The 17500-nt window shown below is 41.6% G+C and overlaps 1 protein-coding gene across 6 annotated transcripts in view; it reads left to right on the top strand.

The window, feature by feature from the left end:
• LOC111972542 (calcipressin-2) overlaps window positions 1–17500 on the top strand; it is a 122330-nt gene that overhangs the window by 80383 nt on the left and 24447 nt on the right. For all 6 annotated transcript variants that reach the window (XR_011480876.1, XR_011480874.1, XR_011480877.1 and 3 more), the window contains one exon: window positions 14468–14641. Coding sequence is in view for 2 of the 6 variants with exons in the window: in XM_023999547.2 (XP_023855315.1) it covers window positions 14468–14641 (174 nt within the window). In the remaining 4 variants the exon portion in view is untranslated. The remainder of the gene's footprint in view (window positions 1–14467; window positions 14642–17500) is intronic.

The raw sequence follows: 17500 nt of genomic DNA, 5'->3' as shown, positions 1-17500 counted from the left end.
CTTGATCAGGTATATCACATTATTTGGTAGAACACGTGATGAACTTGATGACCTTGCAGGTGATAAGGTGATTGAACGTTGTGCGTTTGTTCGTAAAGTTTCACTGGGAACATCGGCCACATTTGTAATTACCGTCTAGCTCATGGTCTAGGAAGGTGATACGTGTCACGGGTGGAAAATCAGACCTCACCACCCCTTGACTGATGTTGGGGGCGCGTCTGAAGGCTACCCGCGGGGATCTTTAAACTCAAGATGTGCCAGTGTTTTCTGAATGATGTGGTCGAACTACTGTATTTTCCGAGTAGGGAGTATTGGAGAAAGCGCTGCACTCATTGGTCCGGGGGTGGGGTGGTTTGGTAGTGAAGCTGTCATCCTGGGTCATATTTTTGTAACAGTCCTGTGCATCATGCACCCAAACCTCTGGGTAACTCTGTTGTCTAAAGCGTTCATCCAGATGGTGTTTCCCAAAGTCACTGTGTACTACAGATCCTGCGTATGTGACTGTATTGGCTGATAGGAGGGCTCTTTTTCAGGGGTGTAGAGTGGAAGCTATCTTCGTGGAACAGGAAATTCCTGTCCGTCGGCTTCCTGTATAGGTCCGTGCTAAAGCCACCCCACTCTTTGTCAAAATGTCCAGAAAACTTGTTTCATGCGCATCAAAGGTGAGCGTGAATTTCAGGTGTTCACTGTTTGCATTGATGAAGGAGCGGAATTGGTTAAGTTCCTCTGCTGTGCCCTGGAATAGAAGGAATATGTCATCAATGGAGCGTTCCCAGAGCTTGAGATTGCGCAAGAATGGATTGTTAGGGCTGAAATTCTCCTCAAACAACCCCACATAAAGATCAAATCAAACCAAATGTATTTATAAAGCCCTTCTTACATCAGCTGATATCTCAAAGTGCTGTACAGAAACCCAGCCTAAACCCCAAACAGCAAGCAATGCAGGTGTAGAAGCACGGTGGTAGGAAAAACTCCCTAGAAAGGCCAAAACATAGGAAGAAACCTAGAGAGGAACCAGGCTATGAGGGGTGGCCAGTCCTCTTCTGGCTCTGCCGGGTGGAGATTATAACAGAACATGGCCAAGTTTCAATGTTCATAAATGACCAGCATGGTCAAATAATAATAATCACAGTAGTTGTCGAGGGTGCAGCAAGTCAGCACCTCAGGATAAATGTCAGTGGGCTTTTCATAGCCGATCATTAAGAGTATCTCTACCGCTCCTGCGGTCCTTAGGGAGTTGAAAACAGCAGGTCTGGGACAGGTGCAGGTCTGGGACAGATTAGCATAATTCGGTGTAATTTCACTAACCATAGCCGTTTCGGTAAACCCAGTGCCATAACATGTTATGACACGGTCATAACCATGTCATAAAATGTCATAACCTGTCAAATGTCATAACCATGTCATAATATGTCTTAACCTGTCAATATGGTCATAACACTGTCATGTATTTTTTTCAATTGCAAAATACACTTTATAACACTGTTATGAAGCATTATGACCATCTTGTGTCACTTTACATTGGACTAAGAAAATACACTTTATGACATTGTCAAGAGCATTATGACCATCATAATCATACAAGCCAGATAGGCCTATCACGTACATGCTTTATGTCAGTCATCTGTCAAAAAGAGGTGTCTTGTCCTGCTCCTGAAATCTGCTCCTACGTATCCCAGTCATCAGCAACAGAGCATTGGGGTAGGTGCATGTCTGACATCAATTTGTGCGCATTACAATGATAATTTAATATGGTCAATTCACAGAAAATGTTATATACATAAACATACTGTTGTCAAGTAGGCTATGGTGTAATGGAATGTTTTGTCTTGTGTGGTAGGTGTATAACCAGCATAAAATAACTACCTGGTAGGTTTTGTGGGTTTTAACACTCTTATGTAGGTGTCATAACCAGCCATAAAATAACTACCTGGTAGGTTTTGTGGGTTTTGACACTCTTATGTAGGTGTCATAACCAGCCATAAAATCAATACTGTGGTAGGTTTTGTGGTTTTGACACTCTTATGTAGGTGTCATAACCAGCCATAACAATAACTACCTGGTAGGTTTTGTGGGTTTTGACACTCTTATGTAGGTGTCATAAACCAGCCATAAAATAACTACCTGGTAGGTTTGTGGGTTTTGACACTCTTATGTAGGTGTCATAACCAGCCATAAAATAACTACCTGGTAGGTTTTGTGGGTTTTGAACACTCTTATGTAGGTGTCATAACCACAATAAAATAACTGCTGTGGTAGGTTTTGTGGGTTTTGACACTCTTGTGTAGGTGTCATAACCAGCCATAAAATAACTGCTGTGGTAGGTTTTGTGGGTTTTGACACTCTTATGTAGGTGTCAACCAGCCATAAAATAACTGCTGTGGTAGGTTGTGGGTTTTGACATTCTTGTGTAGGTGTCATAACCAGCCATAAAATAACTACCTGGTAGGTTTTGTGGGTTTTGACACTCTTTGTAGGTGTCATAACCAGCCATAAATAACTACCTGGTAGGTTTTGTGGGTTTTGACACTCTTATTGGAGTGTCATAACCAGCCATAAAATAACTACCTGGTAGGTTTTGTGGGTTTTAACACTCTTATGAAGGTGTCATAACCAGCCATAAAATAACTACCTGGTAGGTTTTGTGGGTTTTGACACTCTTATGTAGGTGTCATAACCAGCCATAAATAACTACCTGGTAGGTTTTGTGGGTTTGACACTCTTATGTAGGTGTCATAACCAGCCAATAAATAACTACCTGGTAGGTTTTGTGGGTTTTAACACTCTTATGTAGGTGTCATAACAGCCATAAAATAACTACTGTGGTAGGTTTTGTGGGTTTTGACACTCTTATGTAGGTGTCATAACCAGCCATAAAATAATGTTATATATGTCACAACAGGTGTAAATATATGTGTCATGACAGTGTTATGATCATATTATGACAGGTTATGACACGTTATGTCCGCTGTTATGACATATTATGACATGGTTATGACCGCCATAATGTGTTATGACGCTGGGTGTCAATAAAGTGTTACCGCAGTTTCTGTCTGTTGAATGTCATTTTCAAACATGAAAAGTTCTTAGTCAGAATAATCTTGGCAAGTTCAACAATTAATTTACTAGATGCTCTTATCCAGAGTAACTCACAGGAGCAATTATGGTTAAGTGCCTTGCTCAAGGGCACATTGACTGATTTTTCACCTAGTCAGCTCGGTGATTCGAACCAGCGACCTTTTGGTTACTGGCCCAATGCTCTTAACCGCTAGGCTACCTGCTGCCCCAATAGAGTACGGTACTGCTACTGCTACAATACAATACAGTTAGCGCTAGGGAGTGTACCAGTGGGTCGTTGACTAAGACAGTGTACCATGGCTTCTAAGCCTCCTCGATGGAGGATGTTAGTATACAGGGATTTAACATCAAGCCATAATCATCTCCCCATCAATATTGTCCAATATCTCAAGAGTGTTAATCATGTCTGTAGAATAGAGTACATATGCAGGGTGACACCACACTGGGTTTTAGAAAGAAATCTACAAAAGCAGAATTTCTCACCATCGGAGTGAGGGGATTTTTTTATTCATCCTATGCTTGTCTCTGCTCTTTAGGGAGACTCCGTGTTGTTGTTTTTTATTCTGTATCTGAGACATCTTTTTCCACCAAACTACAGTACGTTAAGGAGTCTCTCATTGCTGCTTCATGGGAAGTGACATTTTTTCTCCGGTTGTGTGTGTAAGAGTAATCCTGATCGCCTCCATACCTCTACACGATGGATGTGTTCTATTGTGTAATCGGTATCAATCTCTTAAACACACTCTAGTATGTCGACAACCAGTGTTTGGTCCCTGTGTTTAGCATGTTGCCATAGCCACCATATGGTCTCCTCAACTCCTTCCCAGACGGGTTCACTTTCACTTTCAATCTCACAACCCCCAAAGACTTTCCTCCGCTGATCCAGCACGGGAATCATGCCACCTAAGGCTTGGTGGTCTGTTACTAAACCACCATAGAGTAAAGTTCTGGAGACCCACTTGCATGAATACTTTACACCAGTTTTTCTTGGAATGATTGGGTTGGTCACATCCTCATGGTGTGAGCAGTGGGCCTAGGCGCTGACAGTTCTGCATCATAGTTCTGCATCACACAGTTGCGTCATCGTCAACTCCTTCGTGAGTTTTTCCTGAACATGGGACTTGACCAGGGAGAATTCTAGGTCTTAGTTGCAGTATGGGCTGTAACTAGGGCCTTGTTTTTCCTGGTCAGGTCAGGTGTTCAAAAACACTCATGGTCCTCGTTATACAATATTTATTTTGTGTTGATGGAAGAGATGTGTTCTTACACAACACAAGACCATGCCTCCTGGGCCTCTGTTGAGACATCTGAGGAGTGAGATGGTGCCATAAACAGCTCCTAGTGGTGACCAAGCCTTTCTCCTCCAGGGAAAGTGTTGCTTGCTCTCTTTCAGAATACATATTCTTTGTGTGTTCCTCTTGGTCCTGAGCCTAAAAGGAGCTAGGGAACACAATGTCTTTGGGAACACAATGTTACCCACTTTCTCATGCCAGATCTCCTCACTGTCTCCCAAAAAGAGAAACGCAAGGGGTACTTCATCTTGTCACCCTCTTGTCTAACTTGACGACACCAAAGAAAGCAGCTCTCGTTGTGTCCACATCGTCTCTACTGGACTATCAAGGGTTTGCACTCAAGAAAGGGATCAGATCATGTTACATTGCGTACTTTATGCATCGTTTATTTCGTCACTAGCAAGATTGAGTATGCAGCACACTGTGTGCTCAAGTCCTCATATGCAATCTACAATAAGTCAGTCTGGCCCAGCTAAAGCCTTGTGTCACTTGGAAGGTCAGTTAAGATGGATCAGCCATGTCCTAGTCATTCCTGTCTGTCCTCTGTAGTGGCATGTTGTACCCAGTCAGTCAGTACCTCCTGGTTGGGAATGCTGTGTGAATGTTCTGGAACATAGTATCTGGAATCTCCAGTGAAAACAATGTAGGAACAGAACACAGGCTGTTTCTGATTAACATTCTGAGTGTAGAGAGAGCACAGGACAATACAGCTCGGAGTTGGAACGCTGAACACTAGAAGCTGCTCTAAATTCCCTGTGTACTTCTGCTGCGTGCTTTACTTTAGGCCAGGAATTATCCTTTTGTGTCTTTGGCATGTGTCAATGTGTCAATTGTTTTCAATTAAAATTGTCAAAAAGAAACAAAAATAGCTTCTTAGCAAAGAGCAATTTCACAAGCAATAATTTTGCTAGGACTGCCTGGGTTTGGTCTGAGTGGGGAAGGGAAAACTAGCTGTTATTGGCAGAGAAGTTTGGAATTCATGTTCTTATTGATCTATTAATTAATTTACCGCCTGGTGATGTCACCAAAACAGGCTGAAATTTCAGGCAGTCTTTTCAAACAGCTCTTAAACTAAAAGGGCATTATCATTTTCACAATTTCACAGTATTATTACAACCTCGTAGTGTGAATATAAAACACAGAAAAAACTTTGTGTGAAGCAGTAGGTTTCATTTGACCATTTGAGCACCATCACTTTCCAACACCACTTCTGATACACAAAACACTTTGCAAGATCAGCTCAATTCCCTCCACTCCTCTGGCCATGGACTCAGTTTGGATGGTCCTACGTCAGAACATTAGATAATTGTTTAACCTTCAGACAGATCATTGTCCTCTGTAGTGGAAAGTATTCAGATACCCTGCCAATGAGTCAACCCTGTGTCATGTTCTCAATGTGATATACCGACTATAAATGGCTTTGCAGGGGGGAAATATAGTCATGAATAATCTGCTGCACTGTGTACAGTATGTGTGTGTGCGTGTGCATATCTTTCTCATTCTGCAGTCAGAATGTATACGATTATGGGATTCTGTGGAGTTTCTAGAGGTTGTATGAGTCATATGCATTCATTTTCCCTACTCTTAAAGTAATATGACACTTCACACTACGGTAGAGAATGTCTAATACATTCTACGGTAGTCCCAGTATTTAGGGACTTTGCTTTGAAATACGGTAACAGTCAGTAACTGCTTTGAGATATGGTAACAGTCAGTAACTGCTTTGAAATATGGTAACAGTCAGTAACTGCTTTGAAATATGGTAAAAGTCCGTAACTGCTTTGAAATATGTTAACAGACAGTAACTGCTTTGAAATACGGTAAAAGTCCGTAACTGCTTTGAAATATGTCAACAGACAGTAACTGCTTTGAAATACGGTAACAGTCAGTCAATGTGAAATACAATATGCCTCAGGCTACTGCCAGTCTGCACTATCACTGGAGGAGAAAATGTGTGATGTCGATCTACAGGAATGTTTCTGCGAGGTCATTGCCATTTCCTCAATGTATTTTGTATTGCCTCGGATAAGAGCAGCTGTGGTGCATGATCACCTAGATACGCCTCTGGAAGCTCCTCCAGACAAGTAACAGGCCTCGCTAACAAAAGGTGCCATCACTCACTCATTCCCATCCTGTCAACTCCTGCTCATCCACTCTAACATCAGCCCTATGCCACGTCCTTCCTGACATCTAATCTAACACCCTCTTTCCCATCAGGGCCGGCCCTAGACATAAGCGACATAAGCYACCGCTTAGGGCCCTGCGGACGCTAGCCTCCCCCCCAAAAAAATATATACAGTACCAGTCAAAAGTTTGGACTCACCTACTCGTTCCACGGTTTTTTACTATTTTACTACATTGTAGAATAATAGTGAAGACATCAAAACTATTAGTAGTAACCAGAACAGTGTTAAACAAATCAAAATATATTTTATATTTGAGATTCTTCAAAGTAGCCACCCTTTGCCTTGATGACAGCTTTGCACACTTGYCATTCTCTCAACCAGCTTCAGGAGGTAGTCACCTGGAATGCATTTCAATTAATAGGTCTGCCTTGATTAAAGTTATTTTGTGGAATTTCTTTCCTACTTAATGCATTTGAGCCAATCAGTTGTGTTGTGACAAGGTAGGGGTGATATACAGAAGATAGCCCTATTTGGTAAAAGACCAAGTCCATATTATGGCAAGAACAGCTCAAATAAGCAAAGAGAAACGAAGTCTATCATTACTTTAAGACATGAAGGTCAGTCAAACCAGAACATTTCAGGAACTTTGAAAGTTTCTTCAAGTGCAGTCACAAAAACCATCAAGCGCTATGATGAAACTGGCTCTCATGAGGACCGCCGCAGGAAAGGAAGACGCAGAGTTACCTCTGCTGCAGAGGATATGTTCATTAGAGTTACCAGCCTCAGAAATTGCAGCCAAATAAATGCTTCACAGAGTTCAAGTAACAGATACATCTCAACATCAACTGGTCAGAAGAGACTGCATGAATCAGGACTTCATGGTCGAATTGCTACAAAGAAACCAGAAGAAGAGTTTAACTTGGGCCAAAAAACACGAGCAATGGACATTAGACCGGTGGAAATCTGTCCTTTGGTCTGATGAGTCCACATTTGAAATTGTTGGTTCCAACCACTGTGTCTTTGTGAGACGCAGAGTAGGTGAACTGATGATCTCTGCATGTGTTGTTCCCACAGTGAAGCACGGAGGAGGAGGTGTGATCATGTGGGGGTGCTTTGTTGGTGACACTGTCAGTGATTTATTTAGAATTCAAGGCACACTTAACCAGCATGGCTACCACAGCATTATGCAGCGATACACCATCCCATCTGGTTTGCGCTTAGTGGGACTATCATTTGTTTTTCAACAGAGCAATGACCCAACACACCTCCAAGCTGTGTAAGGGCTATTTGACCAAGAAGGAGAGTGATGGAGTGCTGCATCAGATGACCCGGCCTCCACAATCACCCGACCTCAACCCAATTGAGATGGTTTGGGATGAGTTGGACCACAGAGTGAAGAAAAAGCAGCCAACAAGTGCTCAGCATATGTCAGAACTCCTCCTTCTTCTCCTTCAAGACTGTTGGAAAAGCATTCCTCATGAAACTGGTTGAGAGAATYCCAAGAGTGTGCAAAGCTATCATCAAGGCAAAGGGTGACTACATTGAAGAATCTCAAATATAAAATAGATATTAATTTGTTTAACACTTTTGGTTTGTACTAAGACTGTGGCGGTCATGAAATCAGCCAGTGATTGTCAAGCAAATAACTGTTGTTCTCACTGTAATTGACTGTTAATTAACATGAACACACATAGCCTACAAACCATTTAAAAAAGTATAATAAATCAATGTAATATAGCCTACACCTTCACAATAAATCCATCCATTAAATCTAAAGAAACATGATATGAAGAATATGTAGTCTATTTCAGAAGAACAGAATAGCATACTCTGAGTTGTCCTTATGTTAGGTCCTGATGTCTGTAAGCCAAATGTCTGTGGGTTACACTAGTTCATTTAGCAGACAAGATTTGTTTACAATTCCGTGGCATTATTTTATATTATTTTATAGTATGAAGAATACAATTGTACAAAGCTGAATAAAATATAAATATTTTCTCCAAACAATTTGAGGGAGTGCGCTCTTCTGTGTTGAGCGTTTAACAAAGAAATAGGTACTCCTATATGCTTAATTTAGATTTATTAATGTAACTTTAGTTGTTCTACAAACATTGGGCTATATGTTTTGATTTTTAATACATTGTAAGGCTGCATGATGAGACTAATGATGAATTGAAAAATGTTGCTTGAAAGGAACGAGCTCTGCTTTGTTCTTTAAGCAGGATGTACACACTCCAATAGTCTCTCATTCACAATTTGACAAGCACTTGATAATGCCTCGAATTTCACAGCGGCCGTAATGCACCCTAAAAAAATCCATGCCTTTTTATGGCCCGGAGTGCTCCGTTGTGCTTCTCTCCCTGAGTGTGCTACGCAATCCGAAGCCCTCTCACTCACATGGCTCTATGTCACCTTATCGGGTCTTTCTCACAGGCTACAAGTGAAGACAGACACATCGGGGATGCAACTGCGCGCGTCCTTATTCAATTCCGAGGTGCATATTGAAGATATTGAAAGAACTGTCCATATTTACTTTTCGTCAGCCAACAAGATGAGTAGGCCTAATGAACAACAAAAGCACTAGCCTATGTCAATCTACTATCCCCATAGTACATAAGTCAACCTATTCTATTCTGTGCYAGAAATAAATATTCCAACCATGGTCTGGGACATTTGTGGGATGTGATAGATCCCAAATTAATACAACCACAAGCATCAAAAAAAAAAATGCAATGTGTCTGACGCAACAGATCAGAACGTTTAGCTTAAAATGTTGATAAACTATTAGGCTATTTCTTTATATATTATATTATAAGTGCAGCAAGCGTGAATGTTCCATTAGTGAAAAACACCATTATCAAAAGTGACTGCAAATGTGATTATGCATGTAATGCTTTTATTATAAAGGTGCATTTTTATGGTGAAAATTATCTTCTCCAAATTTGAAACTCACACGCTGCTTATATATGCCAGTTAGGCTCTACACCACTTGTAAAGCAGATTAATGTGCTTCATTTTAAGAAGTTATGTAGCCACTTTAGTTGTGATACAAACCTTATTAAAACATATAGGCCTTTGGGCTAGGCTGCATGAGGTATGTGACTATGATGGAAAATAATAAAAAATTAAAAGGCGTTGTTTCTTAAGCTGGGCATCATTCACAAGTAATAAAATGTCATTCACAATATTCATAATATTATCCCCCATCAGCCTATTTTTGATTTAATCTTGTCTTTACATATAGTAAATAATATATGTGTGACATTTGTTTTGATTTGGACAATGACAAAAATAAAAATGTATCGGTGGTAGCTAGTAGGCCGGCGACGACGACCGCCGAGCACCTCCCGAACAGAGAGAGGAGCCACCTTCGGTGGAAGTCGTGACAGGGTGATTGATTGGTGGATAAGGTTTAATGTGTGATGGGTTCCATGAGAAGTCAGCTCAGATCCACATACTGCCCTGCTAACGCTGCTGCTGCTTTCCATTCCATTGCTGATGGAGCACTCTCTTTCTCTGTGTTGTGTGGGTCTGTCTGAGGCTATAGACTACTGGAGATAGATAAATCATCTGAGCTGGAATGTTATTGTACACAGAGGGAACCCAGTCTCATGTTCATGAGTTGTACGCAACACAGGGAGGGACATTGTCTGCTTTTGCCTTAGCTCTGGCTAGAAGTTGCTTCTAGGTACAGATCTAGGATTAGTTTGCCTCCCTAATCCTGACCTTAGACCATTAGGGAGAAGAATGCAGAAGTGACCTCTTATCAGTGTCTAGGGGGCAACATCATCCCAAGGTGAAACTTTGAACACACTTCTTAAGCGGAGCAGCAATCTTTGCATGAYTTCACACAACACCTGACAACGCAGAGGGAAACTCTGCGTTAATGTGCGGATCCAAGGTACCTGGAGTGAGCCAGAGCTTCATCTCTGGACAGAGCTCTATTCTACATCCCCCTCACCGTCAGAGGGGGGTGATACAGCAACCTGAACTGAGCTGTCACCACTCATCTCCACCTCCCAGGCAGACACACACCAGTCCCAGCTGTCAGCTGCCAGGACACACACAAACACACATACACACACACACACTCCGCATCGGGAGCCTGCAACTCGCCACCGATCTCACACATACACTGACAGGAAACAAGCTCTCAGACACATTTACCGGATTGGAAAGTGACTGTCTGAATGATCTTCCTGTCTCTACAGATCAGCTCTACCAAGGAAAGTCATATTGTCATCTGTCACCGGCTCTGACATATCAAGCTGCCAGAACGCTCTCTTTGTCAGAGACGACTATTGTATCTGACTGACTCAAATTGTTGTGAATAGATGTTTTGATGAGAGTGAGATGTGACATCATGGAACTAAACTGTCAGACTAGTTTTAAACAGACATCTTGTAAACAATGTTACGTGGTCAGATTGTTTATTTGATGGAGCACAGCTGAATCTAAAATGATGCCTTGGCACAGAATGTATCCACTGACTAACAAAAGATCCATTGAATTGAATTTACATTGCATGAACCTGCCCATGCAGTCTCACTATTGCTGATCCTTCAAAGGAGGATATCGTGGCTGTCTTCAAACAAGAGAGAGATAAATGAAATCCCTATGTGTTCTAGTGTTTTTTTATACATGTGCTGCTAATCAATTTACAGTAAATCTATTTTCAGGTACACAGCTAAGAACCAGATGTTCCCTTTAAAAGTGCTTATTTTCACACTCTGCTGGCTAGATGTGGCGGCTCATTTAGAAGCTGCTAGAATAGCATTTTAGCTCAGGACCATGTGGAAAGAGGGAGTGAAATAGCCCATGTACTCTGCTACGCTCTCTCTTTAAGGCTGTATTTAAAGTCTGCTTGTTATAATGGAATAACGTCTAATTTGGGAAAAGTACCTGTCATATAACTTAACTGAGATGGGAGATTTCCATTGTGGTTTAGCGTATGAATTCCCAGAATTCAGTGTTTGACACAATCATCTACAGTTGAAGTCGGAAGATTACATACACTTACTTAGGTTGAAGTCATTAAAACTCATTTTTCAACCACTCCACAAATTTCTTGTTAACAAACTATAGTTTTGGCAAGTTGCTTAGGACATCTACTTTGTGCATGACACAAGTAATTGTTCCAAAAATTGTTTACAGAGATTTATTTGACAAATAATTCACTTTATGACAATTCCAATGGGTCAGAAGTTTACATACACTAAGTTGACTGTGCCTTTAAACAGCTTGTAAAATTCCAGAAAATGATGTCATCGCTTTAGAAGCTTCTGATAGGCTAATTGATATCATTTGYGTCAATTGGAGGTGTACCTGTGGATGTATTTCAAGGCCTACCTTCAAACTCAGTGCCTCTTTGCTTGACATCATGGGAAAATCAAAAGATATCAGCCAAGACCTCAGAAAGAAAATTGTAGACCTCCACAAGTCTGGTTCACCCTTGCGAGCAATTTCCAAACGCCTGAAGGTACCACGTTCATTTGTACAAACAATAGTACGCAAGTATAAACACCATGGGACCACGCAGCCATCATACCGCTCAGGAAGGAGAAGCATTCTGTCTCCTAGAGATGAACGTACTTTGGTGCGAAAAGTGCAAATCAATCCCAGAACAACAGCAAAGGACCTTGTGAAGATGCTGGAGGAAACAGGTACAAAAGTATCTGTATCCACAGTAAAACGAGTCCTATATCAACATAACCTGAAAGGCCGCTCAGCAAGGAAGAAGCCACTGCTCCAAAACCGCCATAAATAAGACAGACTACGGTTTGCAACTGCACATGGAGAAATGTCCTCTGGTCTGATGAAACAAAAATAGAACTGTTTCGCCATAATGACCATTGTTATGTTTGGAGGAAAAGGGGGAGGCTTGCAAGCCGAAGAACACCATCCCAACCGTGAAGCACGGGGGTGGCAGCATCATGTTGTGGGGGTGCTTTGCTGCAGGAGGGACTGGTGCACTTCACAAAATAGATGGCAACACGAGGCAGGAATCGGTGGATATATTGAAGCAACATCTCAAGAAGTATCAGTGAAGTATAGCTTGGTGAAACGGGTATATATGGACAATGAACCAAGCATTCTTCAAAGTTAGATAAGATAGGACTATAGAGAAAGCCAAGGTATTGGAGATAGAGAAGCCCTGACTCAATCCATAGAACATTTGTGGGCAGAACTGAAAAAGGCGTGTGCTGAGCAAGGAGGCCTACAACTGACTCAGTTACACCAGCTCTGTCAGAGGAATGGTCCAAAATTCACCCAAGCTACTTGTGGGAAGTTGTGGAGAGGCTACAAAACGTTGACCAAGTTAAACATTATAAAGGCATGTAACAATACTAATAGAGTGAATGTAAATTCTGACCCACTGGTAATGTGATGAAATAAAAGCTGAAATAATCATTCTTCGTACTATTATTCTGACATTTCACATTTCTAAAATAAAGTGGTGATGCCTAACTGACTTAAGACAGGGCTTTTTACAAAAGATTAATGTCAGGAGTTTTTGAAAAACTGAGTTTAAATGTATTTGGCTAAGGTGTTGTAAACTTCCGACTTCAACTGTATATTGTTCCGTTGTCCTGTGAATGACCTGGTCTATGAACTCTATCTGCTTGGGTCATCCTGGGGTCATGAGGTGGGACCATAGAGGACAGACGCTCTCTAGAACATAGCTACAGTAAAAATTCAAATCAAATTGTATTTGTCACATACACATGGTTAGCAGATGTTAATGCGAGTGTAGCGAAATGCTTGTTGCTTCTAGTTTTGACATGCAGTAATATCTAACAAGTAATCTAACAATTTCACACAACTACCTTATACACACAAGTGTAAAGGAACGATTAAGAATATGTCCATAAAATATATGGACTGAGCGATGGCCGAAGGCATAGGCAAGATGCAGTAGATTGTATAGAGTAATACAGTATATACATATGAGATTGAGTAATGTAGGGTTAGTAAACATTATATAAAGTGGCATTGTTATAGTGGCTAGTGATATATTTATTACATCCTATTTTTATTATTAAAGTGGCTAGAGATGAGTCATTATTTGGCAGCAGCCACTCAATGTTAGTGATGGCTGTTTATCAGTCTGATGAACAGAGATGTTGTGTCAGAGATCAGCCCTGAGGCTGAGAGAATTTCCCAGAACTGACTGTCTCCCATCTTCTCCTCTTTCCCCTCGCCTGCCTACCTCTGTATCTATATTCCCTCACTTTGTCTCTCCCCCCGTTCTCTCTTTCTCTCCTTCTCTCTCTGTCCTTCTCTCTTTTCCTCGCTTTATGGAGCCAGGGCAGGTCTGGGATGTGAGATTATCCTCAATTAGACAACTTCATTGCTCTGCTCTCCAGCATTAATGCTAAACGAGCGGCTAGGCTAGATTCCAACGAACCAACCGCACGCACACACACACGCAGACGCACGCACACACACACACAACACACACTATGATCTCACTAACACTAATGATAACAAAGGCATCTATAAATAGGCTGAGTGAGTGACAGAGGGAAGTGCCACTCAACTTGACCTTTCTGTGGTGACACCTCTCCTTGAGGAATACACAGATCTATCAAGACTAGAGGAAACCAGCAGCACTAAGGAGGACAGGACAGACAGCTCCTTATCTCTCTCTCTCTTGCTCTCCATCTCTCATCTGGCCAGGTTTAATGAATGGGAGGTTTATTGGTTAGGCAACAGAAAACATAGTCTTGTTTACACCCAGTAAAGAGACCTGCAGCATCCTCTGTCCATGATAAACAGCTTATTAACTGGAGAAAGGATTCTGTGTTTCCTGGAGGAGGCTGCAGGGAACCTCACCCCAGACACTGCTTCATGTCTCCCTCTCCCTCCGTCTACTGTATTATTCATGCCTTGGCATTTACCACCTGAAACCATATTATGCACAACCTCATCTGTGGTTTGTTTTTGTCTCTCTATATTGGCTTTGTTCAGGAGATGTTCGAGTCCCTGTTCCTGGCCTACGATGAGCGAGTGACGTTTCAGCTGTTCAAGAGCTTCCGGCGTGTCCGCATCAACTTCAGCAACCCCAAAGCAGCCGCCAGCGCCAGGATAGAGCTGCACGAAACGCCCTTCAGAGGCAAGAAGCTCAAACTCTATTTTGCCCAGGTCAGTAGCTATACAGTACAACAAGCAGGACTGACTGCCAACAGACTGGGACTTTGATTTACCCCTTATGTTAGTTCTGTTGTCTAWTGCTGGAAGGAAAGGACACATTAAAGTGATGCTCCAGAGCTTTTGTTTAATTTCAGCAGTAGTTTTGAAAGTAGTGCTCACGAACCAAAATGGGTCCCCAAAAACGTTGTACAAATGTGTACTACATCATCCATTTTGTATGATATGTTACATCCTGCAAAACATTTATATATATATATATATATACAGTTGAAATCGGAAGTTTACATACACTTAGGTTGGAGTCCATTAAAACTCGTTTTCAACCACTCCACAAATTTATTGTTAACACAAACTATAGTTTAGGCAAGTCGGTTAGGACATCTACTTTGTGTATGACACAAGTAATTTTCCCAACAATTGTTTACAGACAAATTATTTCACTTATAATTCACTGTATGACAATTCCAGCGGGTCAGAAGTTTACTAAGTTGACTGTGCCTTTAAACAGCTTGGAAAATTCCAGAAAATGATGTCATCGCTTTAGAAGCTTCTGATAGGCTAATTGACATAATTTGAGTCAATTGGAGGTGTACCTGTGGATGTATTTCAAGGCCTACCTTCAAACTCAGTAACCTCAGTGCCTCTTTGCTTGACATCATTGGGAGAAGTACTCGGGTCAAAAGTAATCAGGCCAAAAAATTGTAGACTCTTCCACAAGTCTGGTTCATCCATGGGAGCAATTTCCTCCACAAATGGCCTGAAGGTAACCCGACGTTCATCTCTGACAAACAATAGTTGGCAAGTATAACGACACGAACCATAGGGACCACAACACGCCATCATTGACCGCTCAGGAGGCACGGAGACGCGTTCTGTCTCTAGAGATGAACCGTACTTTGGTGGCGAAAAGGTGCAAATCAAATCAAGTTTATATTTTAAATTACATACCTCGACATCAGCTAATAATCTCGAAGTGCTGGTACAGAAACCAGCGCCTAAAAACCCGCAACGGCAGGGGGGGCACCTACAGCATTGGCAGGTGTAGAACGCACGGCTGTGGCGTAAAGGAAAAAAAAACTCTCTAGAAAAACGGCAAACACTAGGAAGAAAACGCTAGAGAGGAACCAGGCTTAGTGGAGGGGGTTTTCTTTGTTTTTTTTTCTTGGTTATGGGGCCAAGTCCTCCCTTCCTTGGTGCTGTGCCTAGGGCCTATGATCGTCGTCGCTTTAGTGTTAGTAGCAGTCTCGTTTTTGTTATTACTAAGGCTTTAGTGTAGATTGGAGGATTATTAAACAAAAAAAACTTATGTTTGTAATAAAAAGTCAGCTCGGTGAGAACCATGGGCCAAGAAATGGTTCAAAAAAGGGTTCATAAATGACCAGCATGTCAATATGATTACAGCGAGTAATGTAGTGTGCTTTTTCATAGCTCGTAGGTCATTTAGAGTATGTCTAACGCTCGTGGCTGTCTTCTAGAGAGTTGAACACAGCGAGGATTGGGACAGGTAGCTCGTCCGGTGACAGTCGGGTTCATAGCGAGGCAGAACAGTTGATCTAATCCCAGAAACAGCAAAGACACTTGTGAAGATCTGGAGGAACAGTACAAAAGTATCATATATCCACAGTAAAACAAGTCTTATACCGGACATAACCTGAAAGGCACTCAGCAAGGAAGTAAGCCACTGATACAAAGCCGCATAAAAAAAGCAGACTATACAGTTTGGCAATGCACATGGGGAAAAGATCGTACTTTTTGGAGAAATGTTCTCTAGTCTAATTAAACAAAATGAACTGTTTCGCCATAATGACCATTGTTATGTTTGGAGGAGAAAGGGGAGGCTTGCAAGCCGAAAGAACCCATCCCAACCGTGAAGCACGGGGGTGGCAGCATCATGTTGTGGGGGTGCTTTGCTGCAGGAGGGACTGGTGCACTTCACAAAATAGATGGCATCATTGAGGCAGGAAAATTATGTGGATATATTGAAGCAACATCTCAAGACATAGTTCAGGAAGTTTATAGCTTGGTCGCAAATAGGTCTTCCCAAATGGACAATGACACAAGCATACTTCCAAAGTTGTGGAAAAGGACAACAAAGTCAAGGTATTGGAGTGGCATCAACAAAGCCTGAATTAAATCCTATAGAACTTTGTGGGCAGAACTGAAAAAAGCATGTGCGAGTAAAAGGAGGCCTACAACCTGACTCAGTTACAACCAGTTGTCAGGAGGAATGGTCAAATTCACCAACCTATTGTGGGAAGCTTGTGGAAGGCTACCGAAATGTTTGACCCAAGTTAAACAATTTAAAGGCAAGGCTCAAATACTAATTGAGTGTATGTAAACTTCTGACCCACTGGGAATGTGATGAAGAAATGAAAGCTGAAATAAATCATTCTCTCTCTTATTATTCTGACATTTCACATTCTTAAAATAAAGTGGTGATCATACCTGACCTAAACAAGGAATTTTGTACTAGGATTAAATGTCAGGATGGTGAAAAACGGTTTAAATTATTTGGCTAGGTATATGTAACTTCCGACTCAACTGTATAATATATATATATGTTTTTGTGCGTTTGTGTTACAATTAGTAAGTGCTTAAGATCTTGGGCTGCATCTTTAAAACACAAGCTTTAGTTAGGGTGTGTAGTTCAGGGAAAAACTGTGTTTATGGAAAATAGTCTATGTTTACATTTTGTCACGATGCAGTGTGACTATAATAAAACCCTCTCCAGGGTGTGTGGTGTGTGTGTGTGTGTGTGTGTGTGTGGTGTGTGTGTGTGTGTGTGTGGTGTGTGTGTGTGTGTGGTGTGTGTGGTGTGTGGTGTGGTGGTGTGGTGTTGTGGTGTAGTGT

Source organism: Salvelinus sp. IW2-2015, linkage group LG14 (assembly GCF_002910315.2).
Source record: "Salvelinus sp. IW2-2015 linkage group LG14, ASM291031v2, whole genome shotgun sequence".
Classification (NCBI taxonomy): domain Eukaryota; kingdom Metazoa; phylum Chordata; class Actinopteri; order Salmoniformes; family Salmonidae; genus Salvelinus; species Salvelinus sp. IW2-2015.
The sequence above is the reverse complement of the archived record's forward strand: the minus strand, read 5'-3'. Positions and strand labels throughout refer to the sequence as shown.